This window comes from Triplophysa rosa, linkage group LG4 (assembly GCF_024868665.1).
Source record: "Triplophysa rosa linkage group LG4, Trosa_1v2, whole genome shotgun sequence".
Classification (NCBI taxonomy): Eukaryota; Metazoa; Chordata; class Actinopteri; order Cypriniformes; family Nemacheilidae; genus Triplophysa; species Triplophysa rosa.
In genome coordinates, this window is record NC_079893.1 from 21,913,268 (window position 1) to 21,939,732 (window position 26,465).

The following is a 26,465-nucleotide window of genomic DNA, read 5'->3' on the forward strand; positions in this document are numbered from 1 at the left end:
AAATTCAGCGGAAGCTAATCAATGAAGATTATTAATTTAGACGTATATATAGAAAAAAATATATAGAAAAATGTCAAAAGCAGGCTTTAAAGAAAAAGTGACAGAAAAAGTATACAGGGGACTGTTCCCCAGTAGAGCTTTATGTCTAACAAAACAATCGCATCAATATAACAACACTAAAGAGCGAGCTCTTGCTTTCTGATAGACAGCCTGCATCTCCACTTGTCTGCATAATGGTAATGCCCGTTTCTTGTTAAGCAATGCATACAGAAACGTTGCCGCTGGACACAAGCAGTCCTTTAGCTTGTGTTTTTAACAACACATGAAAGTACAGCACAAGACAATGTCTTTAAAATCTGTTAACGAATAAATAAATTATTTTTTACCCTCTGCTCTTATTGTTTCTTTAATAAATATAAACCAAATGTTTTTTTAAATGATTTCGTCTTTTATCATTTTAAAAAGTGAGGGGGCACAGTGACTGAAGTGGCCGGGCCATGCCCCCTAGTGCCCCCTCGTGGCGCCGACTCTGGTGTGGTATATTATCATACAAAATAGTTTGGTTCACATATTCATTGCAGGGTCATGTTGAAACCATCTTTGACTGCAAGTTCAAGCCAGATGACCCAAACCTTCTAGCTACAGCTTCTTTTGATGGGACAATAAAAGTGTGGGACATAAACACTTTAACCGCTGTATACACATCACCTGGCAATGAGGGAGTGGTTTATTCACTGTCCTGGGCCCCTGGTAAGAATGATACACAGCAATAGCTCAGAATTCAACGCCATCGCCAACACAAAAAAATATTTATTTTTCACTGTAACCCAAAGGAGACTTGAACTGCATAGCAGGAGCCACGTCCAGGAATGGCGCCTTTATTTGGGATGTGAAGAAGGGGAAAATGATCACAAGATTTAATGAGGCAAGACAACATTCTGGTTTTGATCAAAGACCAGAATGTATCAAAATGTTCAGTTGTTTTAGTTTAATCCATTTGATCAGTTTTTCAATTTTCATTTACAATCTGACTGGAATTGTGTTGCAGCATGGCAAGAATGGTATTTTTTGTGTCGCTTGGAGCCACAAAGATTCCAAAAGAATAGCCACATGCAGTGGAGATGGATTTTGGTGAGTTTGTTATTAAATTAAATTAAACATCCCCACAAGCTTCTCCTACGTTTTTTTCTCGCAAACATGACTTTCACAGTCTTACGGTCGTAAATGGAATCTGATTTCAGCATAATTCGAACCATTGATGGGAAAGTCTTGCACAAATACAAACATCCAGCCGCAGTGTTTGGTTGTGACTGGAGTCAAAATAACAAGTATGTCCATATAGTGTTAGCAATAAAATTCTTTCTAGATATCTCAGATAAAATACATTGTATAATCATCTTTTTCTTTCTTACACACATAGAGATATGATTGCCACTGGGTGTGAAGATAAGAATGTCAGAGTCTATTATTTGGCCACCAGCTCAGACCAGCCACTAAAAGTCTTTCCAGGTCACACAGCCAAAGTTTTCCATGTGCGATGGTCGCCCCTCAGAGAGGGCATACTCTGTAGTGGATCAGATGATGGGTAATTACATTAAAATATCCATTCACACTTCATCATTTTATTCTTGATCCTTACAACTTCATACATATACAGCAGGTGTTTTTGTGTATATGTTAAACAGAACTGTGAGGATTTGGGACTATACCCAAGACGCCTGCATTAATGTGCTGAGTGGCCACACGGCTCCAGTTCGAGGTCTGATGTGGAACACAGAGGTCCCGTACCTTTTGACGTCAGGGAGCTGGGACTACACCATTCGTGTATGGGACACCAGAGATGGCACCTGTCTAGACACTGTATATGACCATGGAGCCGATGTCTATGGTAGTGTATAAAATGCATGAAGCTGTCATTTTTGATAGAGTAGATGTAGTATAAATACCTTATAATTATTTGTGTGGACACACAGCCTTTTTCATAATTGTAGAACCATAGGACAAGCACTCATGATTTCATTCCAAGGTTTTGATACATTATTCATGCAGCCTTCTCAAAAATATCAAATCCCCAGGTCTGACATGTCACCCCAGTTGTCCGTTCACCATGGCTTCCTGCTCCAGAGACTCAACTGTCAGACTGTGGTCACTCACTCCTCTAATTGCTCCCTTAGTGGTCAACATCCTTACTGACCACAGTTGGGATGACATCATTGGCAGCACTGGTGAACTCATTTAGTAGAATTTAGTAGAATTCATACTTTCCATTAACAACCTATATGATTTTTTAAAAATCACATTCATTTTTAAAGCTTGTAAAGACATTTTGTTTTGGAGTGTAGATCGTGCCATGGTGCCCGGGGCTCCTCCCCTCTTGTGTGGAAAGGTTTCCAGAGATATCAAACAGGAGCTGGATAAACTCTCCAGTGATGTTCGCATGAAGAAGCTCAAATGGTTCTCAGAATGTTTCTCTGTAAGTGAATCTAAATTTACTGAGTAAATCTAATTTTTTATTTCTCTATGAGTTCTGTAAATAGATTTGCTCTCACTTTGCAGCCACCAGGTGGGAGTCATAACCTGTGGGACCTGGTTGCTGTGATCAACGGGCAAGATGATAGTCTCCTTCCACAAAACTATGGGCAGGGTATTATGCATATGAAACACCTGGTCCGCTTTAAAACCGTGAGTGTATTAAAGGGACAGTTCACCCAAAAATGAAAATTCTGTCATCATTTACTCACTCTCGAGTTGTTCCAAATCTGTTTAAGTGTCTTTGTTGTGATGAACACGGAGAAAGATTTTTGAAAGAATGCTTGTAACCAAACAGTTCTTGGTCATGCTTGACTACCATCGTAAGAAAAATTACAATGGTAGTCAAAAGTGCTTCAGAACTGTTTGCTTTCCCATGTTCTTCAAAATATCTTATTTTGTGTTCAACAGAACAAAGACATTTATAAAGCAATTTTTGTAGTTTTATGTAATTTTTGGTAGTTTTCTATCACTGTAACTCTTTATAATCGTTGGAATGTCTCTACCCTGTAGTCTGAAGCACAAGAGCTGACCATAGTAAAGATGTCAAAGTTTGGAGGTGGTATTGGAGCACCCAGTAAAGAGGAGAGGTTAAAGAATGCAGCAGAAATTCATATAAGATTGGGTCAAATCCAGAGATACTGCGAGCTTATGGTGGAACTGGGAGAGGTAAAATCTGTTTAATATTTTATTAATATTCACAGTCAAATAAAAAATTGAATTTCTTTTGGAATTGGATGATTTTACATATTTATGGTTGTGCTTTAGTGGGAAAAGGCTCTTTCTGTGGCTCCTGGTGTATCCATGAAATACTGGAAAAAGCTCATGCAAAGGTATTTTATACAGTCCTCTGTAATTCAGATGAATTCCTATGTGTGACTCACCCAGGTTCATTTCTCATTTACTCATTCCTGTGCAGGAGAGCAGACCAGCTCATGCAGGAAGGCAATGACGACATCATCCCGTACTGCATCGCCACTGGCGAGGTGAAAAAACTGGTGAATTTCTTCACGTCTAGAGGTCAGCTGAAAGAAGCAGTACTAGTGGCTCAGGTACAGGACACCATGTTCTTTGTACCCATTTTAGGATCTTTGTGCAGAGTCTAATGTGATGTAGGGTGTTCCTAACCTGCTTTTTTCAATCAGGGTGCTTGTGAGGGTAACATCCACGGACCTCAGAATGCTTCAATAAACCATGCTGCGAACTCAGACAATGACAACATAGACAAATACTGCGGGTAAAATATGCAAAGTGATCCTTGCAATTGTTTTGGAGAGATACAATCTGTTTACACTCCTTTCTTTTCTTTGTTTCTGTGAGCAGCCTGTTGCATCGAGTGTGTAAAGAGCTGGCAGAGTGGTATTTCCAAGATGGCCACGCTGTGTTGGCAGCCTGCTGTCACCTGGCTGTAGACAACTCTGAAGTATGTATATTTAGAAGTCTATAATTTAGTTATACAACTTGAAATAATAAGTAATTATGCAATCATTTTAATGTTTTTAAAGGTATAGTTCAGTGATGTATAAATGTATTATTTTTATTATAGTAATAATACTTAAAGGTGCGGTTTGTAACAATTTTGCAGTAAAATATCCAAAAACCACTAGGCTAGTGTTATATATTTTGTTCAGCTGAGTACTTAAAATATCTCAAATGTTTCCAACTACTTGTAATCGTGAGAAAATCGCCATTCTGAACAGTGACACGGGGCTGTGCAGTCGCTTGTCAATGGTGTCATATCCACGTTCCCCTTTGTTACCGCCTTTCATGACGTAGAAACTGCATGACAACAGTGTCGTGGACAAATGCAGAAGTAGTGTCTAACGTCTAGAAAGCCACTAGCTTTTTTCGAGCAGTCACTTATTTATGGAACACAATTATTCGCAACATTTATAAATCTTTACCACATCCGCTATCATGATTTCTAGTTCCCGTCTGATTGATGGCCATCAGCGGTGGAGTTGAAGACAACAGATCCCATCATTCCACGCTCCTTCACAGCGTCGTCAAGCTACGGCATTGTTGTTGTTTTGATCATGCGCCCTCTAGCGGCGGTTTTTACAAACTGCACCTTTAATTATCATGAAAACATAATATCAAAAAGTGTTATAGTGCAAAAAATCTTAATGGTGTTAAAATATGATTTTTTTCCAACATGAGTGTGACCTGAAAGAATGATTTTGACCTAAAAACTTTGCATATGTTCTGTATATATGAAACGTAAACATGTTATGTGATTGTTTATAAAAAGGTTAATTCCAGTTTTTTTCGTCCTTGTGTCAGCTGGCGATGGCCTCTCTGATCAGAGGCAATGAGTTGGAACTAGCAGTGTGCGTGGGCACAGTCCTGGGAGAGTCGGCCAGTAAATCCACCCACTATGTTCTTGAGCTCCTGGCCAGGAAGTACATGACCACTGCCACATGGTAAGCATAAAAGTTGAGGGTTCAGATCAGTGCAGATTTTTGAGGTTAACACTTCTCAAAAGTGGGATTCAAACCAGATATGAATATGACACATCAAATCACATTTTATTTTAAATATAGCTTGCACACTTCTCTAAATAAACCCACTTCTTATGATTAGTCATGCACAAAGGTGTGACATGATCCTAATCATCATTGACATGCACCTGTTACATTTGTCATTTTCCACATCTCTTTAGCTTTCCATCTGTGGCATGCAGGTATTCTTTCTGCCTTCCTTGAACATCGGTCATAACGTTTTGTTTTCTCAACAAAAAATTGTTCAAATACACATTTATACCCAACAGGGGCCAGATTCACAAAACAGATTCACAAAACTCACCCCCAGATTGTTCCAAACCTTTAAAAATGTCCTTGTTCTGCTGAACACAAAGGAAGATATTTGGAAGAATGTCAGTAACCAAACAGATCTCACCCCCCCCCCTTAACTGCCATAGTAGGGAAAATAAATACTATGGGAGTCAATGGGAGATGAGATGTGTTTGGTTACTGACATTCTTTCAAGTATCTTCCTTTGTGTTTAGCAGAAGAAAGAAATGTACACATGTTTGGAACAACCTGTGAAACAAGGGTGAGACAGAATTTTCATTTTTGGGTGAACTATCCCTTTAAGTCAGTTCTTACATTTTTTCTCAGGATTGATTTACAAAGCATGTGTCATTTTATTCTTATGAAGATGTTTTTAAGAAAATATTTGTGAACGTCTTAAGAAGGAACATTCTTATGAACTTCCTTTAATTTTTCTTAAGAACAATCTTATATTTTGTCGTAAGAACAGTTTCGTGAATCCGGACCCAGATTTTCATTTTTCATTCATGCATGCATTCAGTCAACTTCAATTGTTCAACCAACCAAATTTCCAATTTAAAAAATATAAATACAAATGTATTACATATCCAACTCTTTACTGGCATGTGTATGCTGTGACATCAATTTCTATTAGTTTCTATTTTTAATTAGACATTCTTCACAATGCATTTGGTGTTGTACTTTCTAGGGATCTTGCTGCCAGATTACTTCAGATGATTCCTGATAATGAGATCCTGTTAGCCAAATTATGTGCCTTCTACCCTGGCAGCTCATCTGAAATCAATGATCTGCACGAAAAGGTGATGACCTAATACATTCATGTGCTGCACAACAAAAGTTTTAGTAATCTAAAATCAGCTGACACTTTTATACTTTCTGATGTTTGCTTGAAATTAATTTTTTAACTGTCTTTATTTTACATTCTTTATACAATCTATATCAAAGCAGTGGTAATGGATTCATGAAACAATAATTAAATGATCATTGTCAATTAAACACTACATCCTCAATATCCGTGCCATTAAACCCAACCTCCAAGATGGTGCATTTGTTTTAAATAGTAATTTTTGTTGTTTATTTTCTTTCAGTGTGGTCTACCAACTTTAGAAGAATGTAAAGAGCTTGCTGAGAATGCACATGCTGAAGGGGAAATCTTTCAAGCAGTGAAGTATTATCTCTTGAGTCCAGAACCAGAAAAGGCTCTTCCCATTGGGATCTCATATGTCAAAGGTGTGTGTCAGAGGGACAGGGAAAATCTCTGAAAGTGTCTAAATCATTAAAATATCTCACCACAAAGCACCACAAAACATACATTTGTCACAACCTAACCCAGAATGCTGCATAATTAAACAAAGAAGGCACCAGTGCTGTAACTTTGGTCCTGGACGACTATTATTCAACACCAGTTATTTTTATCAATTTAGCTATTGCATAAAAATATATTTGTTGCATAAAAATATTCTTGAAAAGTCTCAACCTCTCAGCACAAAACTGTTTGTTCTCTTGGTTGATGATATTCTGTATCCCCTCACAGAGCAGCTGAGCGCTCCTGATTGGGCTGTGGACTCTGTATACCATATCCTAGACCTGCTGAGCTATATCAGAACAGACCGTCTTATTCTCTCAAAGTGTAGTGAGTAAGTCAATGACCTTCCCTTTAGAACTGCTGTCACTAGTGTCATTTAACTTTAGGTTCTGTGATCTCACTGTCTCTCTCTGTGTCTTTGACTAGAGAGCGGAATGAGTTGCTCATTCTCTGTGGATATATTGGTGCACTGTTAGCCATTGGGAGACAGTATTCAAGTATAGTGCCAGCACTGTATGAATACACAAGGTAAGTTATGGAAAACCATAATAATACTTCAAAATCCACATAAAATATTAAACAGTTTAACACACTATTATTATTTTGATGTACTTTCTTTTGCAGAACACAAAAGAAGATATTTTGAGGAATGTTGATAACCAAACATTAGTCCCCATTGACCTCCATTGTGTGGACACAAAAAACACATCCTCAACATTTATCAAAATATCTTTTTTTTAATGACATGGATGAATAAACGACAGAATTTTTATTAATTGAACTGTTTAAGTCACAGTGGCTGTCATGATTCTGCCGCGTCATGTTTTTCGTGGTCTAGTGGCAGGATCATGACAGAACCCCATGTTTCATGTGGAGAGGGGTAATTTTGTCCCTTATGGCCTTCCATACACCCTCTCCGGTCTGTCTCTGTTCCTGCCCTCTCGTCTCCTTGTTATTGCTCATTTATTGTTTCATGCCCTTCACCTGTTCCCTCTTGATTTGTTCCCTACTTAATGCCCTTGTGTCCTCTGTCTTGTGCTGGATCATCTGTGTTGTTACACTGGTCTTGTGCCTTGTCCTGTATCACCATGTAAGTCTAGTTTAGTTATTTTAGTCATGTCTAGTGTGGTAATTGTCTTGTCTAGTTTAGTTAGTTTATGTTCCCTTCCGGTTCCTACCCTTGCTGTTTTGTTGTTTTACCCCCTTGTGGGTTTTTGTTTCATGTTTTGTGTTTGTATTAAAGCCTTTTGGTAACCCCTTACCCGCTGTCTGCACTTGGGTCCTCTGTCCTTGCACGCAACGTCCCTGACAGTGGCAATGGACTGGACATAAATATTTAATACTATTTAATGTATTTTCTATTAATTTTATTATTTACGTTTCATATTTTGTATGCATTATAATCATACAAAAGCCACTTTTGGTTTTTCAGGGTTAGTTTTGAACCTTGATATAAAGCAATCCAACATTTATATGGTTGTGTAAGGTGACGAATGTGCTCTTTCTCTCTTCTAGTCAGCTGCTGAAGAGGCGGGAGGTGGCTTTGCCTTTACAGATAGAGCAGTTGTCCGGAGAGCTGGAAGCCTGGAGAGTGTGCACTCAATCTTTCAAGTGTGTATATTAATACATGACTCATTCATTTTACACACAACATGTCTGTTAAAAAACCTGCCTGCCTAGACAGCATTTTAAGGCAGCAAATACTATACTAGACAGCACAATAATGCTGTATTGCAAACACACATGTAATCTAACTAGACTGTATTTAGCTGTATTTTTAAAATATTGATTGCAATATCTTACTATGCTAACAGTATAGTAACCAAAGTTGTGTGAAGTCTCTTGTGCATTTTACATGACTATTTGTATAGGGAGGGCCGTTCAAGGTCTTTTCATTTTGCCCTGGCCCCACCCAGACATGGAAGGTAAATCCTGCCAAATTGAAAAAAACAATTTTAATGATGAAAGTGAAAACCAGATTAACAATTTCATTATACATAACTGAACGCACAATATGTGCCAAAATGAAAAATAAAATGAAATTATTTTATTTTCATATTTACACTGACCCTGTCAAATAGAAACGAAAATGCAATTGGTGATTTGACATTTCATTTTCACTAAAATGTCGAATAAAACAATTTTTAAAAGGTTTTTATTAATGCTCACGCAATAATACTGACACAATTTAAATTATAAAGTTTTAAAAGAAACTTATTTCATTTTCGTTTTCATTTTCAAAGTCATGCAAATTACATGTTAATCAGTGGGTGTGGATGAGCGTCTGCATTACTGGGAACGCCCACAAAAAAGGTCATGTTCGTTTATGCCGTGGGGGTAAACAAACCATTCGAATGAACGTGTGTAGACCTTGTTAGGTGCTTGGTCTTAGCTCTTTGTAACGATTACGACTGACTTGTGCTTGGTGCAATACCGAAAACTTGCTGTGTGCTGTTTTGTATCTCTGATAAGTTAACAGACATCTGAACAGACGAAGAAACTCAAGCAATAGCATCCCCACTCCCCCGCTGGCCTGCCCTTACACTGAGCATTACCATCCGCACCCGAGCACGCTTTCATCATTACGACGTGACTGCTTTTAAATAAAGATGAACAAAGTGCTCATCTTCTCAGCACAATGGAATTCATCGCAATGTTCGGTTTGAGGTTTATTAGGTGTGTTTAACTTCGCGCTGTGCAGACCAATCCGCTTATGGTATCATAGTCAAATGAGAGTAAACGGCTCAGCATGCTTTTAAATCATCCGATAGTTATATGGTTAGTTCTGCACGCAATAGTGCTGTGCGTATTAGATGTTTTTTTACGATGACAGCTGAACTTCAGGGAGGAATTTAAACAGGCGCATAATTTGCAACATACATTCATAACATAGTGCAGCGCTTCATATAACGATTGGCTTTATGATAATGTCTGTCTTTGAAGGAATTTCACTAGGTTTCAGATCCAACAAATAAACTTTTCTTCTTTTTATTATTTTCTTTCATGCACACCTGTGGAACATGAACACACAGAGCTCCTGATGAAAGCTCGTACGCCTCACCATCTGAGGCCCAGAAGCTGGAGTACAGCCAGCTGTTGAGTCGGATGAGAGAGGAGCCCATCAAGGGTCTAGAGGGTCCCGACTATGTCACTGGCTCTAACTTGCCTAGCCACTCTGATGTCCAGATTTCCTGCTTCACTGGCCTCAGGATACAGGTGGGTCTCTCTTTGTTTCTCTTGTGTCTTAGCACTCTAAATGAAATGCTGTTTAACTCATATTTTTATTTTCGTTTTGACCGGCAGGGTCCTGTGTTCTTCCTGGAGGATGGCAAATCAGCCATTTCTCTAAACGATGCCCTGATGTGGGCGAAGGTGAACCCTTTCTCTCCGCTGGGGACGGGTATACGCCTCAACCCCTTCTGAGCAGAAATGAATGTGAACAGTATTCTCTCTGGTCCGGATCTGGAAATTTAGCATCTGGTAGCAGAACAACATTCTCATTGTCTAACAGAAGCTTGTTGTGGTGGAACAACAGGAGGTCGTAAATTGTAGGAAGCAACCTTTTTAAGGCTTGATCCGTGAGGCCATGATCCTTCACCTCAGTGTAATTCATGATGTGCTTTTTACAGTGAGACCTGCAGAGCATACGCGCCATTTGGAACATCTAATATCTTTTTAGGGAAAAAGAGAGACTGATGGATGCTGTGATGAATAGTATGAAGCGGAACAAATAAGGATGCAGATGTTATGGTTAGGTATTAGGTATTAAGGTTGCAGTCAATATTATAATGTTACTACAATTATGTTTTTATTACAAGACTTGAGTACAGGGTACAGGTCTTTGTTGTACATATTTATTTTATTTATACATATTTATTTGACATCATGAGAGATGAGTTAATTTTGCAGCATTGACAATGAACAATTAGGACATCATTTTTGTTGCCTGTTATGTATTGAATGTACTTATTGACTATTGAGAATATATGTTACTTAAGTAAAACCAAACAGAAGTACTGAGAGCCTAAAACATTATTGACTTAAAAGCAAATTGTAATCACAACTTATGTTACAGGGTGTTTTAAGCTATGCTGTTTTGTCAAATATGAACTTAGGCAATATGTTGGTGAAAAGCGCACATACTGTATGGAATGAGGGACATTTTACTGATAGAAAGCCTGTATGAATAGAGCATACAGTAGTATATTAGTACTAATATCAGTTATTCAGACTGGTAAATTCAAAATAGCAAGAATTTCCATACTAAGCTGAGAATATAAAATGGTTTGGAGAAATAATTTTATGGACATTTGGTTTTATGCTAGAAAATCCACATGCAGAGACTATTTTCATTAGATTGCACTGTGAAATGTATTTATTTGTATATATTTTTGTTGTAGAGTTTATGTTTAAACTTCAAGCTGAAATGGGTGTACATAACATTATTTAGATGATCACTGTCCATACGCAAAAGAGAGAATGTCATATATTTATTCTAGAGTTGAATCAGACAACAGATGATTGCCGACTCTGCATGCAACAAGTGCCCATCTGTCTCATCTGTTACCTATTTATTTAGAATAATAGTTTATCATAAAAGTAAAATATTCGATTTGTAAGAATAGGCAAAACTGTCAAATTGATTTTTTTGTGATAATGACTATTAAAAAGGATGTACAAGTAGAGCTCAGGATTTGATTTTCGCTCATGAGTATTGCACACCACTGCTTACAATTTTTTTGGACATTATTCAAATATTTATAAATGTTTGCGGTTTCACTTAATTTGTCCAGCAAGAAATAACAAAGCAAAGCCATCAAGTTTTAAATATTTGCATTTATTTGTTATGTTTCTTACCATGATGTGTTTGGGCAAAAATGTTTAGTGACAATCTTATTCAGACAATTCTTTGTTATAGTGTTATAGGATCAACAGGATACTGTAAAAACCAAAACAGCATCATTTTTGTGCATTCTGCATATTGCTTGCATTGCACATCGAGGCATAACAGTAGCAATTCCATTTCCAGGTAAAATGGTATCATAGTAGACAAAGACATGCAGGTAACATTGATGCACATATTGTAAAGATTTCATTAACCAAAATAGAACTAATGTTTATCAGTTGCACAAAAATATATCTGTTTTTTTACTTAACTGAGGTTAAATAAATGGCAAGTGTGGCAAGTTAGGTGACCTATCATTGACATATAGTCATGCACTTAATATAAGAAAATAGAGAGAAATAGTGGGAGGGTTTTGTGGAGAGGTAGAGGTCTATCTGTACTGAAGGAAACTCTTCAGAAGATTAGGAAGTTTGAGATGAGTGATCAGATGCAGTCTGGATTGGCCCATGTAGTTTCGAATGCTTAGTCTACACAACTGACACAGAGACCTCGGTGTGGCTGTCCAGGAAGAAAAAGAATCAGCATTATTACACATAGATACACATCCTTAAAGCCACGCATTCAAATGACAGGGAATATTAGGGATCAAAGGGTTGTCATGCAAAATATGTGTGCTTTTGAGGGGGCAGCAGTGGTGGTCTTGGACAAGACATGACCAAAAAGTCACAATATAAATCAACATAGTAATAAAACTAATTATATTAAGTGTATTAAGTATACTGTATATGAATATTGTATATCGGGACGTATTGTGACAGTTTTTGAAAATTGTGTTCCGAGTTCAAATTCTTATTATTTCTTGTTTTTTTATAAATCCAATATCTAAAGTTAATTATGACATGTAGTAGGAAACAACCACAAAATATAATTCCACAACAGTTAAACAAAATAAAAGCATTACCCTCATAAAGCAGAAGCATGCTCTCTGCTGTACTGCTGGGTGGCGCTGTCTCCACCGGCCTCTGTAGCTCCACGTTGCGAGCGTTGATGTTAGCTCCAAAGTCTAGTAGCACTCTTACAATTTCTGGGCAGTCCTTCTGTGCTGCGGCGTGAAGGGGTGTTTCCAAAAAACGGCCCTTCTGTACATTGGCACCTAAGATAAACATCCTTTTGTGGGTAAAAATACAAGACCATGGTGCCAGCAACACCACGTGCTCATGGTTGGCAATTCGGTATGATAACCTAAATAGCTATACTTACCAAAGAAAAATATTTCACTGTACTTGTACACACGTACCTCCGTCCAGAAGTTTCTGTGTACACTGGAGTTCCCGGGAGATACAGGCAATGTAGAGCGGCGTTCCTAAATGAGGGATGTCATAATCTACATCCGCTCCCCATGAGATGAGAGCCTCCACACATGCTGCCCTGCCTGAGAAACAACTTGTAGGTTTGTAAATAACTGCTTATAACTTAAGAAATGTTGAGTTATTTTGTAGTTAGCAGAATCCCTTACCTTTGCTGGAGGCCTCATGAATAGGTGAAGGTTGGCATGCTTCCGCCTGTGGTTTTGCTCCATGTTCCAATAGTACTCCAGTGCAAGTGACACTTCCTGCTGAGCAGGCGTTGAACAGCGGGGTCACGCCATCAATGGTGGTGGCATTTACCTACCACACACAACATTGTCAACAGATCGATCTGTGCAAAAGTCTACAAATCACTATCAACAATATGAAAACAAAAATATACATTTATTTTTAAATATAATTTTGCCAGGTAATAAGTATTTTGGTATTTTGCAACAACACTGGAAATGTTTCACAAAATAGAGAACTGACCATAACTACCACCATTTACATACTAACCTTAGCATCAACCAACTGAGACAACATTTTTCTTGTACTATAAATGGAACGAATCTGTTGTTGAATGCACATGTGACTCCCCTCAACATCTCTTGTGTGCAGAGAATAATATTAAATAATTATAGGAAGAGCAACAACTATTTAGCTACACAATTATGTAAAATGAACTTCCTTTTCCCAGTGGGGATGTGAATTAACTGTCACCTGAGTGCGTGTGCTTTTTCATGGAAGCGTAATAGAAATGTTCTGCTACAGACAACACCATTAGAAAAAAATACGGTACAGCGTGTTCCTGACTGAGAAAGATCTACAATAAATCTTATTCCATTAAACTGTGGCTTGGTCACATTTGTGTTTTAAGATGAATTTAACCCAATTGAGTTAAAATAATTTTTTGCTTAAAATAATTATATTAAAAATAATATTTCACATAACCTTGGTTATTAACTCACATTGGCACCGGCCTCTATGAGAGCCCTGGAACACGCTACATGATCTCCGAGACAAGCTTCGTGCAGTGGAGTCACATGATCAATGGTGATGATATTTGCATTGTAACCCTGGTAAAGAGAAAGAAAGACTTACAAATGAGGTATACCGCAAAACGTGCTTCACGTGCTTCACGTGATCAGATTTATAATATTATAAAACATATTGATTTTTTGTATTGAAATACAAATATTTTACCAATTTAAACTGCTGAAAGTATTGTGTGTAAACCTGTGAGAGAAGGGTCTTAAGTGCCAGTAGTCGACCCTGACACGCAGCTTCGTGGAGTGGGGATCGATCCGCCCATGAACCTATGAGACACACAAACAAATGTACTGAATCAGGCTTTCATCTCAGATGTACAACCCAAACACAGGTTGAATTGTCAAACAATACATTAAAAACTAAACATAATTTGCAGTATGAGCCGATAAGTTTTATGAGCTCTGGCCTGATTCAAGAGCCTGGAATATATCCACTCAATCTGGTTTGATATTTTGGAGCACATTTTAAAGTGAGAGTGGTGTGTGCAGGTGATTTTGACACTGGCCATTGACAGCTGTTGAGAGGAGAGCTTGTGAGTGGAAATAGTAAGCCATTATCAGCTACTGTGAGAGTGGATCAGCTCTCTATAACACAATAAAGGTCAACTTATTTCCATTTGTTTGAATATGTTCTCATGTGCTGTTGCAATAAAGATAATAATTAAATTGAAAAAATCATTAAATTGAACTTGGCTGAATTTTTATTAGAAGTACATGAACGCACTGTTTTATATACATGACACTTGAAGGTCTTATGTAATGCGTGGCAAGACCTGGGACAACATTCTCTGTTGTTCCCTTGACAACTGCAAATTTTACAAATAAAAGTGACCAATTTTTGATGGGCAGATCAGTTTTCAGTAGCATTAGCATACACTGTAAAAAATGATTCTGTGTCGTAGTAGATTTCATGAAATTAATTGAGTAAACTTGGCTTAATACAATTGTGTTCTTGTTTTTTTAACCAAATTTTAAGTTAAAATTATAGAAATATCTTGGAATTCTAAATGCACAAATAATTGAGTGAATTCAACTTAATTTTATCATGTTCAACCCACTTAAAATTGTATAAAGGATCTTTATTTAATTATTTTGTGGTGGAACTACAGGAATTATTTAAGTTAATTTCCCTAACCGAGCAGTGAATTTAGAGTTCCCAGCATGCTCTGCATGCGACAGCATTAGGAGAGTCATTTTTGTGAAAAAGTGCTATTTTATGTGCTTTAGAATAAAATGAAAGACTTGATAGTGTTTATTGTTCAGTTGTCTTTAAGATTTAGAAGATATTCTGTTTGTATTTCTGAGTTTCGTGGTTACCATCTTTCAGACGAGTGGCGCTTGTGCTTAGGTTGTGGGAGAGCCCAAGCTGTTTGTTTTTTCACTCAGTGAACAGTAATGCTGCTAATGTCAGTACTGAGTCAACTCTCAGCTTACTTGTACATCATATATGTTATAAACAATAATAAATGTTAAACTGAAGTTAAAAAAGATCAAGACGTTATCTCCAATGCTCAAATTAATATTTCTTCTTGATTTTTTAAAGTTTATCATGTGACGTGCTTAAATATTTTAGGTAATTTTACTTGATTTATTTGTGGAATATTGCATTAAAAATATGCTTTAAAGTACTTAAAAATATTTTGTGTAATACTGTTACCTTAATTTTTTTAAGTAAATAGCTGTGTCATTTTTTACAGTGTATAAACATGTTGCATAATGGTAAAGCAATAAAAGCATGTACTGTATATTACTGAATTGCCTAAATAAGGTATTTCCCATAGTTTAATGGAACAGAACAGCATTCCATATTAAATATGGACAGTTTGTCCCATAATCTAGCATCTTACTCAGAAAGCTAAGAACATTTTAGCAATGCTGATGTACAAAATGAACAACAGGTGTAATGAAAGCATACAGTATGGTGTATCAGTAAGCCAAACTTAAAGTCATTGTATTCTAAATGCATATATTAATTTAGTCAAGCATTAAATATATTTTTATCATCATACATCATACATTGTACACCGTAGGATTTAATTTTGCTATTTTAAAATCTCCTGCCCTGGGTTGCCAAGTCTGCATTTTTAGGCTACTTAAACGGTCGCCACAGGTTGTTTTTAACTCCCCAGGTTTTTATTCATCAGCTTTCATTTTTTAAAGACTAAATTTTGGACTTTTTACCTTTAAATATAGTACAGTAGGAGAAAAGACAGACTCAAACTTGGGTCGCCTGAAGTGGAACTGCAGCACATACACTCACCTAAAGGATTATTAGGAACACCATACTAATACGGTGTTTGACCCCCTTTCGCCTTCAGAACTGCCTTAATTCTACGTGGCATTGATTCAACAAGGTGCTGAAAGCATTCTTTAGAAATGTTGGCCCATATTGATAGGATAGCATCTTGCAGTTGATGGAGATTTGTGGGATGCACATCCAGGGCACGAAGCTCCCGTTCCACCACATCCCAAAGATGTTCTATCGGGTTGAGATCTGGTGACTGTGGGGGCCATTCTAGTACAGTGAACTCATTGTCATGTTCAAGAAACCAATTTGAAATGATTCGAGCTTTGTGACATGGTGCATTATCCTGCTGGAAGTAGCCATTAGAGGATGGGTACATGGTGGTCATAAAGGGATGGACATGGTCAGAAACAATGCTCAGGTAGGCCGTGGCATTTAAACGATGCCCAATTGGCACTAAGGGGCCTAAAGTGTGCCAAGAAAACATCCCCCACACCATTACACCACCACCACCAGCCTGCACAGTGGTAACAAGGCATGATGGATCCATGTTCTCATTCTGTTTACGCCAAATTCTGACTCTACCATTTGAATGTCTCAACAGAAATCGAGACTCATCAGACCAGGCAACATTTTTCCAGTCTTCAACTGTCCAATTTTGGTGAGCTCGTGCAAATTGTAGCCTCTTTTTCCTATTTGTAGTGGAGATGAGTGGTACCCGGTGGGGTCTTCTGCTGTTGTAGCCCATCTGCCTCAAGGTTGTGCGTGTTGTGGCTTCACAAATGCTTTGCTGCATACCTCGGTTGTAACGAGTGGTTATTTCAGTCAAAGTTGCTCTTCTATCAGCTTGAATCAGTCGGCCCATTCTCCTCTGACCTCTAGCATCAACAAGGCATTTTCGCCCACAGGACTGCCGCATACTGGATGTTTTTCCCTTTTCACACCATTCTTTGTAAACCCTAGAAATGGTTGTGCGTGAAAATCCCAGTAACTGAGCAGATTGTGAAATACTCAGACCGGCCCGTCTGGCACCAACAACCATGCCACGCTCAAAATTGCTTAAATCACCTTTCTTTCCCATTCTGACATTCAGTTTGGAGTTCAGGAGATTGTCTTGACCAGGACCACACCCCTAAATGCATTGAAGCAACTGCCATGTGATTGGTTGATTAGATAATTGCATTAATGAGAAATTGAACAGGTGTTCCTAATAATCCTTTAGGTGAGTGTATGTCGGAGCACTGTCCACAAGGCCATCGGCTCAGACATCAAATGTCATTTTTAATGTAAGATTGCCACTACAATATGACTACACTGACTCTAAAGAAGAAATTATGTGTCATGCATAACAGTGACTATAAAATTTGTAGGAGTGGCACACTTTATATTTTGCTATCTGGGCTGTGGTCATTGGGCTAGTTGTGTTACCCCAGGCAACCCTACACCTGCCACAAATGGAATTTCAGTGAGGACTACTTTTGTCAAATGGAGGTTAAACTCCCTCTGAGGTAACAGAACAGATCTATTAATAATGCATATACATAAACAAAATCAACCATGAGTTTGATGTAAGCAAGCCAAAATACAGAAGGATTAGTATGTAAAATCTGAATTGGTTCTCTCATCAGAAACCGCTACAATAACAGTTGATTTTTTCCCAAAGAAACTTAAGCTAGCAACAATAACTCTAACATTGCTGAAACAATAACTCTAACATTGCTGAAACAATTTCATCAACACAGACTAACCACACCGGCAAAAACACATCTACCAACTACAGCTTTCAGCCATCCTCTAAGGCCACGCATAAACACAAACGTAACAGAATCAGTACTGTTTAATATCGAATTGATGTCTAAACAGTACATACACAAGGAGTTTCCTGTGTGTCAGTGGTTCCTAACCCCGATATGTAGACCTATATATAGCATGAACTCAATCTAGCTACAACGTCATATGACAACTGCCTTCTGCAACTGTTGATCCACATACAAAACAAGGCCTGAGAGTAGGAGGTTCCGCTCTACACATATATGCTCTATACGTACCCATGTCTCCGTCGCCCCATGGCACATCTAGCCACTCATATACATACGCCATTGCCTGTGAATGAGAGGATGTCGGTCATCTTGGGAAGGAATAGCAGAGCCCTTCACGGTGTAGCTTAGTTAAGCGAGGGAGATGGGTCAAGATTCCAGGTTGACATGTTAAGCTTTAGGTCACAGCTGTGCTACAGTCAATAACTACATTACTTCATATTACTGGAGTTTACAGTGGAGCCCAGACGTCTGAGACCAGTAGTTGCTTCTATTTGCCTCTATTTTGCATGATTTATATATTTTTCATTACAAATGACTTTTTAAGCATAACTATTTAGATGAAATTTGAATCGAAACATTGAAACAACATAACCTGATATTAGATATGTCTCCTCTTTTGTGTTAATGACAACATTATTATGGATGGTTTTATGTCCGGGTTTAAAACTGATTTTAAATCAAAGATTGTCCGTCTAATTTCAGAGTTGTATGATTTAAAATGAGTATGTCACATATGTAATGTTGTTTTTTGCTTTATGGCTGCCAAATATATATGGCGGTGACTGCTTAACAGCTAATCTGAGGGAGTGCTTATGAATATTCCAGATCCTGTTCTGTTCATGCGACTGCAGCTGGGCTCTGTGGAGACTAGAACCACTCTAGATAAGAAGAAACATCTTATTTAAAAAGTCTGTGGGGAATTGTAATAACATAAGGGAATACAAAATTGAATACTGTCACTGGATGCCTTAAGCTTTTCAGAAAATGACTGTACATAATGGAGCAAAGGACAATGTCTACAGCATACTGTTTTCTGACAGAACAAAAATGTAGTACACTGTGTTCTCTGGTGGCCTTGCTAAGTGGGTTCAAATGTTGCAAAGCAAATTTAACTAAACTTAGCTTTGAGTGACAAGACTGGGTTGAATCCACAACTTTTAAAAAAATGCACCAAATGATAAACTATTAATTTATGTTAAAATACAGCATCAGACAATACACACAGTACAACAGCGACTGCTATGATCGCAGTACTACTGTTGCATAAGCCACTGTGTGAGTAAGGTTTTAAAACTGTTTTTCATGATCTCCTGTTTCATTCATATATGGAAATGAAAGATAACATTGTGAATGGCTGAGTATCTATTATTAATATATGAAATATTGTATCATGTAAATTTATTGTTATCAAAAATGTTTCTGTCATATGTATGTTGCACTTTACTTTACATGTCTTGTGTTACAGTGTAATTATACATTTAAGTACTGAGTAATAATAATTAACTACTTACTATACTCACTACAGGGTTAGGATTAGGTTTAGTTAGATATAATTGTGCAACATTTATAGTACATACTATATTAAATACACATAACATGTTTAAAAAGGACACTGAAAAATAAAGCGTTAACTTACCCATTAAAGTATATTACATATATTTCTATACGTAGCCTAATGTAGGCTAGTAGTAATGTATTTGTTACTATTTACGTATTTTCCATATTAACCTAATATTTATTAATAAAAATACAACATATTTATAGTACCGACCAAGTAGTACTTTCATACAGTAAAATTCATTTAATGTAATAATACAAATATGAATACTCAGATTTTTCATTTAATATTAACTTTTATGTCATGTGTTATTTTTAATGGAAGGTCCGCCCCTAAGCAAATGCATTACTGCAAGGTGACAACAGGGCGCAATATAAAGGCACATTTATTTACGCGTTTTGCTAACTCACCTTGACTGGTCAAAATACCCCAGCGCGATTTCTTTTTGGGGGAAAACCCGTCGATGTCCTCTCGCTTTCTTTTCTTTGGAGTATTTTCTGAGCACTCGGGGTCCCTGCAGGGAACTTCAGGCATGTTTGCATGAGCTACAGTACTGTATGTCCTCTGTGCACAGGGAGCCACTGCCTCTCTCCGATTGGCTGTTCGGCTTGTTGTTTTTGCACCCGAGTCGTGTTTGTATCAAGAAAATGATTATTCCTACTATGGCGAAGACTTAACTCATAAATATTAAAGACCCACCTTCGCCATAAAATTTGTTTTTTTTGTCCGCAGAGTGGCGTCCAATCAGCGTGCGTACTTTGTGCACGTCACGTAACGTAATTTATATTCATGATGAGGTAATCCTTCGCCGTAGTGCGTTTTCCTCCACTCGCGCGCGCATAAATCCGCGTTGACAATACTATTTATGACCCGGGTTAAAATTAGAACGGTACCACTGTTATTCCGAAGCAATTGGCTAGTAGTAGATGAAAGATTCATCATATGAATTCCTTTTACATTTATTTAATATAGTTTTTATTTACTGTAAAATGTATGACTTTTTAATTTTATATGTTTTCAAATGTGTTATTTGAGCACGATATTGCTGCGTTTAGAGGTACCTCATGTTTTGTTACGTCATACTGAGCTTAGTCTGACAATCAAAACATTGCATTTAATGGTCTGTTGTTGATAAAAGGCTACTGGGACACATTTAGACAAACAATGGTCAATGGATAATGGTAGTTTATATTATTGCCGTTTAGAAAGTGTTTTAGATAGTAATATAAAATGCATTGTACTAGTGAATATATAGCTGTCTGTTATATATAATTACATGCATTTTAAGCTTAATCGAATATAAATAAGTTAAAAGCAAAAAGAATACATCTCTGTGGATGTGAAGTGCAATCGATGCCTGCATCATTGCTCCAAACATTTTATTGTAAAATCAGGCTATTGTTCTTTCAACCTGAAGATTTCGCATAATATCCAAATGTAATAATCAAAAACTGCTGGGAAACTCTGTTTGTGATAAGAGTACTCAATGACCCAGTTTTGTTTGTGTTTAAAACTTGGCCATGCAAAAGAACTGTCCTCTGTCACCTCCCAACAAGTCAAAGTTTTGCCAGTTTAGTTTACAAACATTGTACACGTGATTACAATAATATGGAAAAACTCACCCCACGTACAATATATAGTCATGTATCCCACACATACATGTACAGTAGCCTATGCCAACTTACTGTGCCCTTGTCCAAAATCATAGAACTCTGCTGCAATCCGGGCCGCCTCCTTACGGTTTCCTTTAACCGCATAGAAGTGGGTCAGTATGTTTAAGCTGATCTTGACAAAGAGCTTGAAGCAAAAGAGAATGAAAATTGAGAGATAGACGTTAGTATACTGCAAGCCGAAAGGCCGCTCCTCCAGAATCTCAGTCATTGCTGCTGCTCAGTGACTGTGAATGTTTTGGAATGGGATCCAGGGATGGGTTGATGGGGATCATATGCCAGGCCGGCCCATTTATCCCCTAAGGCAGCTGGACCCAGAGTAGATATGAGATAAGGCAGCTGTACTTTCAAATAGTGTAAAATGGGCCACTTGACTGAGGCATAGCAATGAGTTTTGTCATTGTGGAGGGGTGTGTTGGAATGTTTGTCTCATGATACATTATGACAGCTTTGTTTTTGGTTGCATCATTACTGCTGTATATTTGATTGTACTATCATTGATACATACAGTGCATCCTTGTGTTTTATTAGATGCTTAAGGATTCAACACTAGTATGCTCTTATTTGTCAAGTGCTAAAGCATTTGATGTTATCCCAATAAATCAGAGGTTATATTATATTTATAATGTAGATATATTCATTTAAAACGATAAATAACTTGCTCGTTTTGCTTGTCAATTGACGCTTGCTGCTTGACTGTTGTTGCAATGCCACGTCCCGACCACCGGGTGGCAAAATAACTACTTTTCAAAATGAAACAGGAAGAAGGTCTTGCTTCCGAATCATCTATGAAGCGACTCACTTCCTGCTTTGAAACCTTGTCGTAGCATTTTCTTATACTCTATCTCTCTTTCGCAATTTATTTTATTTACTTTAATCGGAACCAGACGGAATCATGAACACGGTATTATCGAGGGCGAACTCGCTCTTCGCCTTCTCTCTCAGTGTAATGGCAGCTCTCACATTCGGATGCTTTATTACCACAGCGTTTAAAGACAGAAGTGTTCCGGTGGACATACACGTATCCAAAGTCATGATGTAAGTTAACGGAGCTCTTTCTGATTCTGCTACCAAAACAACAACGATAGGAAAAATGTTTGGGAAGGGACAATGCATCCTAGATCATTTATAAGTGTTTATCTTTGGGAACATATGAGGTTGAAGATGTCCAATAATAGTGCAGCACGTCAACTATGCAAATAGAAAGAAGCGCGAAATATTGTCAATGCATGGCGAATAATTACCTGTACCCATATGAATTGTGGCACATTTAAAGCTGTTTGAATGATAATTTAAGCGAATTAATAATTTCCCCTTTCCTCTTTAGTAAAAATGTGGACGACTTCACAGGACCACGAGAGAGGAGTGACTTGGGTTTTGTAACATTTGACATTTCTGCTGATATCCTTTTGACAGATCACTGCTGTACTACTATGAAAAAATGTTCAGTTTAGCCAAAACATATGTGCATTGTTAGCCTTAATCCCTGTATTACATCTTCAGCCAATATTCGACTGGAATGTAAAGGAGCTCTTTCTGTACATGTCTGCTGAATATTCAACCAAAAGCAATGTAAGTCTTGACTGACCATTCAGTCTAACCAGAGAGATTGTGGCCATGCTAAATACAAATGTCAAATATTTCATTTAAAGGGATACTTAACACAAAAGTGAAAATTCTGTCATCATTTACTCACCTTCGAGTTGTTCCAAATCTGTATACATTTATTTGTTCTGATGAATACAGAGAAAGATATTTGGAAGAATGCTTATAATCAGACAGATCTTGCCCCCCATTGACTCCCATAGTGCGAAAAAATACAATGGTAGTCAAAAGTGCCCCAGAACTGTTTGAAGTCCTACATTCTTCAAAAAAAGTATAAAGTAGTTTTTCCTACTATGGGAGTCAATGGGGGGCAAGATCTGTTTGGTTATAAGCATTGTTACAAATATCTTTCTCTGTGTTCATCAGAACAAAGAAATTCATACAGATTTGGAACAACTCGAAGATGAGTAAATGATGTCAGAATTTTCATTTTTGGGTGAAGTATCCCTTTAGGTAAATCTTACTGTTTGAATGAATGTTGTATTGCACATTTTCATGTCATACTAGTTTATTGTGCTTATATAATAAGCCTTTGTTTTTTCGTTTCTAGGCACTGAACCAGGTGGTGCTATGGGACAAAATTATATTGAGAGGTGACAAAACCAAACTGAACTTGAGGGATATTAAATCCAAGTACTTCTTCTTTGATGATGGGAATGGTCTAAGGTTAGCTTCTTTATTCAGATAATTTTTTTACAGTTATAACATTTTGTTTGGTGACATGTGAAAGTTTGAAATGGATTGAGAAAACGCAACATCAAATGTAATCAAATTTAATCCTTTATTGGTAAAATATGTATATTTTTACCACAGCATACATTACAGTTGCCGTTCTTTAGTTTTCTGAAAATTCACAGTTTGCAAGCTCAGAAAGGCCCAAATTGGTCTCTCCAGTTCATGTACTGCAGCTGTTATAGAAGAAATACATTATTTGAATGTTCCCATACTAGGAACAATATTTAACATAATAGAATTGAAAAGGACACATGGGTTCTTGTCTCTGTGAAATGATTTGTATTTTATTTTTTCCAAATACAGGGCAAATAAGAACATCACTCTCACTCTTTCATGGAATGTGGTGCCAAATGCTGGAATCTTGCCATTGGTCGTGGGATCAGGACACAAATCTCTCGCCTTCCCCGAGACATACGAAACTGCAAAGTCCTACTAAACCATTCTAGTTTATCCCAAACTGTGTGTAAATGTTGTGTGTACGGGTTTCAATAAAAGCTGGAAAATTGTTTTAATGAGTGACTTTTTTAACTGTTGTGTATGGAGTTCTTGATTGTTACTAACTAAAAATGATATTATAATTTTGGACAACATTTTGTTCTAAATGTAGTGTCAAGATTACAGTTTTTCTCAATCGCTTTTGCTCTTTTCTCGAAAGAGACTTTTTTTTCTCAAAACAATAAGTTCGGGTCTCTGAACAGTTCGTTTTTTGTTCACATCAGACTTGAATTTCTTATTGATTTAGGCAAATTGCATGTGTTTTGGCACATGTGTTCAAAAGGATATGTACAATTCTCAACAATATGCACAATAACTAAAAGCATATAGCTTGTTGATCAAAACTGATTAGCTGATTCTCAGTGAAACTGTCAATTTCATAAAAACTTCTGAACATTCTTTCATCGTGTGAACCAACACATGCAAAATGATCCATTCAGTTAACAAAATCTATCAGGCACGCATGTATATTCTGTGAGTATCTATGACATGGGAAGTTTGTAATGTCTGCTGAATTGGCAAATTGTCTGCTAACTGCAATAAATCACTAAATACAATCAGCCAACCAATCAAGCAGATTTGGAAGCATAGTATACTGTATATGGAGTTGGCCCACAGCACAATCACTTACAGTATTTTGGGAATTTTTTCTAGCATGGAGGTGGAAAGTATACGACCATCGGCCACAAACTTAGATGTCTCAGTTGGATGCCATGAATGCTGCTAGTGAGGACATTACAGTTACAGTAATCACTGTAGGGGAAGGGTGCGCCACTTTTTTCCTTCACCTGCTGTAAGCCTTGTAACATTTTTGTATATTACAGTAAACGGTGTCATAAAGTAGAGCATAAATTAAATTTGGAAATGACAATAATTTCACATGTCTGCCACTGTGAAAAAGAATCTAAGCATTTTGATTAGTATGGCTCACACGATGACAAAAACACTTTCTATTTTGGTGGCACTTGCCAATTGTCTGACAAAATAGCTAGCTTTTGAAGCAAGAACGAAATGTTTTGAATCAGTTACTATATTTTGCAGACATGCAATAGAGTTTGATGTTCCAGCAAACAGTTGTGACCATTGAACTTACAGTTTAGAGAATGTTAAGTCTCATTCGAGAAATGAGCCAAAGGGATTGAGAAAAATTGTAAAACAAAGTTTACAGAGCAGGCATGTGTGTTAACCCAGGCCTGTCAAACTGTTCTTGCAGGGTTTAGCTTTAGCTCTAAATGAGCCAGTTGTGACAATTACAGGCAAGGCATGTGTATGTTTAAAAAGAAATCATTTTCACATGAAGCAAATCTTGGAATATTGACCACAAGTAAAGTAGGTACATTTTATGGAATGTACTTACAATTAATTGTACTCACAGTTCCAAGGTTCAGTCACTAGATGGCAGCACGTGACTAGAATCAGAATGCGCGTATATGAACAAGCCAACACAAGGAATTTAACTTGCCAACAGAAGCTTCTAGAAATACAGCAGCTAGACAGAAAAACACGAACATTTTTTAGAACATTTACAAAATAATGTAGCTTACAGATATCATGCATTTTTACATACGTGCAAAGGACAACGAGTGTGTGCTGAAAGGTCGTTTTTGTACAGGTACAGTAAGCCTGTGTATTTAGCACCTACGTTTTCAGGTAACGTTAGTGTGTATGAAAATGTTTAGCAATGACATATGTTTATAGCTATAATGTTCTTTTAACGTTACTACAAGAAAGCTTATCTGAGAATGTTCCCGTTAAATGGGGTCATGATTTCCCCCGGACAATGGTCCCGTCAGGTTCTTATGGGGAAAAAATAGCAGACTGTTTTATTTATTGAACACTTAAAAGTAAATATAATACCTGTAGGTTTACATATCTGTAGACTGGCAAAGGAAATATTAAATGCATTAACATTACTTAAAGTTTTCTTTGTGTATGTTTACCCATACACCTAAATAGTTTTACTGACTGTAAATTGTACAATCAGTACTAGGCCTACCATGTTAAAATCTAACCTATGTTTCTGTGTGAAAGCACACAATTCACATTCATGGCAACTTAAACTGAATCTAAAATAGTAAAACAGGCAAGGTTTTTGTTGGCATCGCAATGCAGGACAGATTGCATGGGAAATGTTAGACTAGTAGGCTGGATAGCAGTTCATTTATCAATGTGTGTGAGCAAATATCCAACCTATCAGTCCCCTAACTGTGCTAAAAGGGTCCCATACTGATTCTAATTATGGTTAACTGTGTTCTTATTTTAAAGAGGCAATTAAACAATTTATATTATAGTAGATCTGCTAAAATATCCTCTCAGGGATTCCATTCTCAGTTCCCAGTGGGTCAGTGTGTTGTCCCCTGAAAGTGCAGTGACAGAGTTCATGGCTTTACAGGCTGTTATCACCGAGACATCTTCTAATGTGAACCACAGAATCCCATACTGAGACATGCCAACGGAACAACACTT

At 37.3% G+C, this 26,465-nt stretch overlaps 3 protein-coding genes across 8 annotated transcripts in view; 2 read left to right on the top strand and 1 right to left on the bottom strand.

Annotated features, from left to right (window-relative positions):
- The window catches only part of wdr17 (WD repeat domain 17), a 28,332-nt gene extending 17,020 nt beyond the window's left edge, over window positions 1-11,312 (top strand). For 2 of the 3 annotated variants that reach the window (XM_057330975.1, XM_057330973.1), the window contains exons 8-30: window positions 582-750; window positions 834-925; window positions 1,049-1,131; window positions 1,242-1,328; window positions 1,421-1,585; window positions 1,686-1,888; window positions 2,076-2,225; window positions 2,343-2,473; window positions 2,557-2,682; window positions 3,043-3,198; window positions 3,298-3,362; window positions 3,449-3,581; window positions 3,675-3,766; window positions 3,853-3,952; window positions 4,813-4,952; window positions 5,192-5,212; window positions 6,010-6,121; window positions 6,410-6,551; window positions 6,856-6,958; window positions 7,054-7,155; window positions 8,143-8,238; window positions 9,660-9,843; window positions 9,931-11,312. In XM_057330975.1, coding sequence (XP_057186958.1) covers window positions 582-750; window positions 834-925; window positions 1,049-1,131; window positions 1,242-1,328; window positions 1,421-1,585; window positions 1,686-1,888; window positions 2,076-2,225; window positions 2,343-2,473; window positions 2,557-2,682; window positions 3,043-3,198; window positions 3,298-3,362; window positions 3,449-3,581; window positions 3,675-3,766; window positions 3,853-3,952; window positions 4,813-4,952; window positions 5,192-5,212; window positions 6,010-6,121; window positions 6,410-6,551; window positions 6,856-6,958; window positions 7,054-7,155; window positions 8,143-8,238; window positions 9,660-9,843; window positions 9,931-10,050 — 2,772 coding nt within the window. In that variant the 3' untranslated portion in view covers window positions 10,051-11,312. The remainder of the gene's footprint in view (window positions 1-581; window positions 751-833; window positions 926-1,048; window positions 1,132-1,241; window positions 1,329-1,420; window positions 1,586-1,685; window positions 1,889-2,075; window positions 2,226-2,342; window positions 2,474-2,556; window positions 2,683-3,042; window positions 3,199-3,297; window positions 3,363-3,448; window positions 3,582-3,674; window positions 3,767-3,852; window positions 3,953-4,812; window positions 4,953-5,191; window positions 5,213-6,009; window positions 6,122-6,409; window positions 6,552-6,855; window positions 6,959-7,053; window positions 7,156-8,142; window positions 8,239-9,659; window positions 9,844-9,930) is intronic. The other variant, XM_057330974.1, reaches the window with a different exon arrangement.
- A 120-nt stretch (window positions 11,313-11,432) lies between these two features.
- Window positions 11,433-20,095, bottom strand: asb5b (ankyrin repeat and SOCS box containing 5b). Of its 4 annotated transcripts, none has more exons than XM_057330979.1 (8): window positions 19,905-20,019; window positions 18,165-18,219; window positions 14,026-14,138; window positions 13,791-13,898; window positions 12,990-13,140; window positions 12,771-12,905; window positions 12,435-12,626; window positions 11,433-12,031 (listed from the first exon to the last, which is right to left on the bottom strand). In XM_057330979.1, the coding sequence occupies exons 2-8, from the start codon at window positions 18,214-18,216 to the stop codon at window positions 11,904-11,906; spliced, it is 879 nt and encodes a 292-aa protein (XP_057186962.1). In that variant the 5' UTR covers window positions 18,217-18,219; window positions 19,905-20,019; the 3' UTR covers window positions 11,433-11,903. The 4 variants fall into 4 exon arrangements, with proteins under 4 accessions (XP_057186962.1, XP_057186963.1, XP_057186961.1 ...); XM_057330980.1 differs by having other exon boundaries at window positions 11,434-12,031; window positions 14,059-14,138; XM_057330978.1 differs by lacking the exon at window positions 18,165-18,219 and having other exon boundaries at window positions 11,434-12,031; window positions 14,059-14,138; window positions 19,905-20,095.
- Window positions 20,096-21,936: 1,841 nt separating this feature from the next.
- Window positions 21,937-24,012, top strand: spcs3 (signal peptidase complex subunit 3). Its single transcript, XM_057332300.1, has 5 exons — window positions 21,937-22,202; window positions 22,492-22,565; window positions 22,660-22,736; window positions 23,320-23,435; window positions 23,808-24,012. Exons 1-5 carry the CDS (start codon window positions 22,060-22,062, stop codon window positions 23,938-23,940), a joined length of 543 nt encoding a protein of 180 aa, XP_057188283.1. The 5' UTR covers window positions 21,937-22,059; the 3' UTR covers window positions 23,941-24,012.
- Window positions 24,013-26,465: the final 2,453 nt, after the last annotated feature.

Excerpts from the sequence above, each read along its gene's own strand:
- asb5b (XM_057330977.1), bottom strand. The coding sequence starts at position 20,028 with ATGCCTGAAGTTCCCTGCAGGGACCCCGAGTGCTCAGAAAATACTCCA. Across the intron at positions 13,141-13,790 it reads TCATAGAGGCCGGTGCCAAT|GTAAATGCCACCACCATTGA; the intron begins GTGAGTTAATAA and ends TGTGTGTGGTAG. Across the intron at positions 12,627-12,770 it reads ACAGAAACTTCTGGACGGAG|GTGCCAATGTACAGAAGGGC; the intron begins GTACGTGTGTAC and ends TGTTTATCTTAG.
- spcs3 (XM_057332300.1), top strand. The coding sequence starts at position 22,060 with ATGAACACGGTATTATCGAGGGCGAACTCGCTCTTCGCCTTCTCTCTC. Across the intron at positions 22,566-22,659 it reads AACATTTGACATTTCTGCTG|ATCTTCAGCCAATATTCGAC; the intron begins ATATCCTTTTGA and ends TCCCTGTATTAC. Across the intron at positions 22,737-23,319 it reads AATATTCAACCAAAAGCAAT|GCACTGAACCAGGTGGTGCT; the intron begins GTAAGTCTTGAC and ends TTTCGTTTCTAG.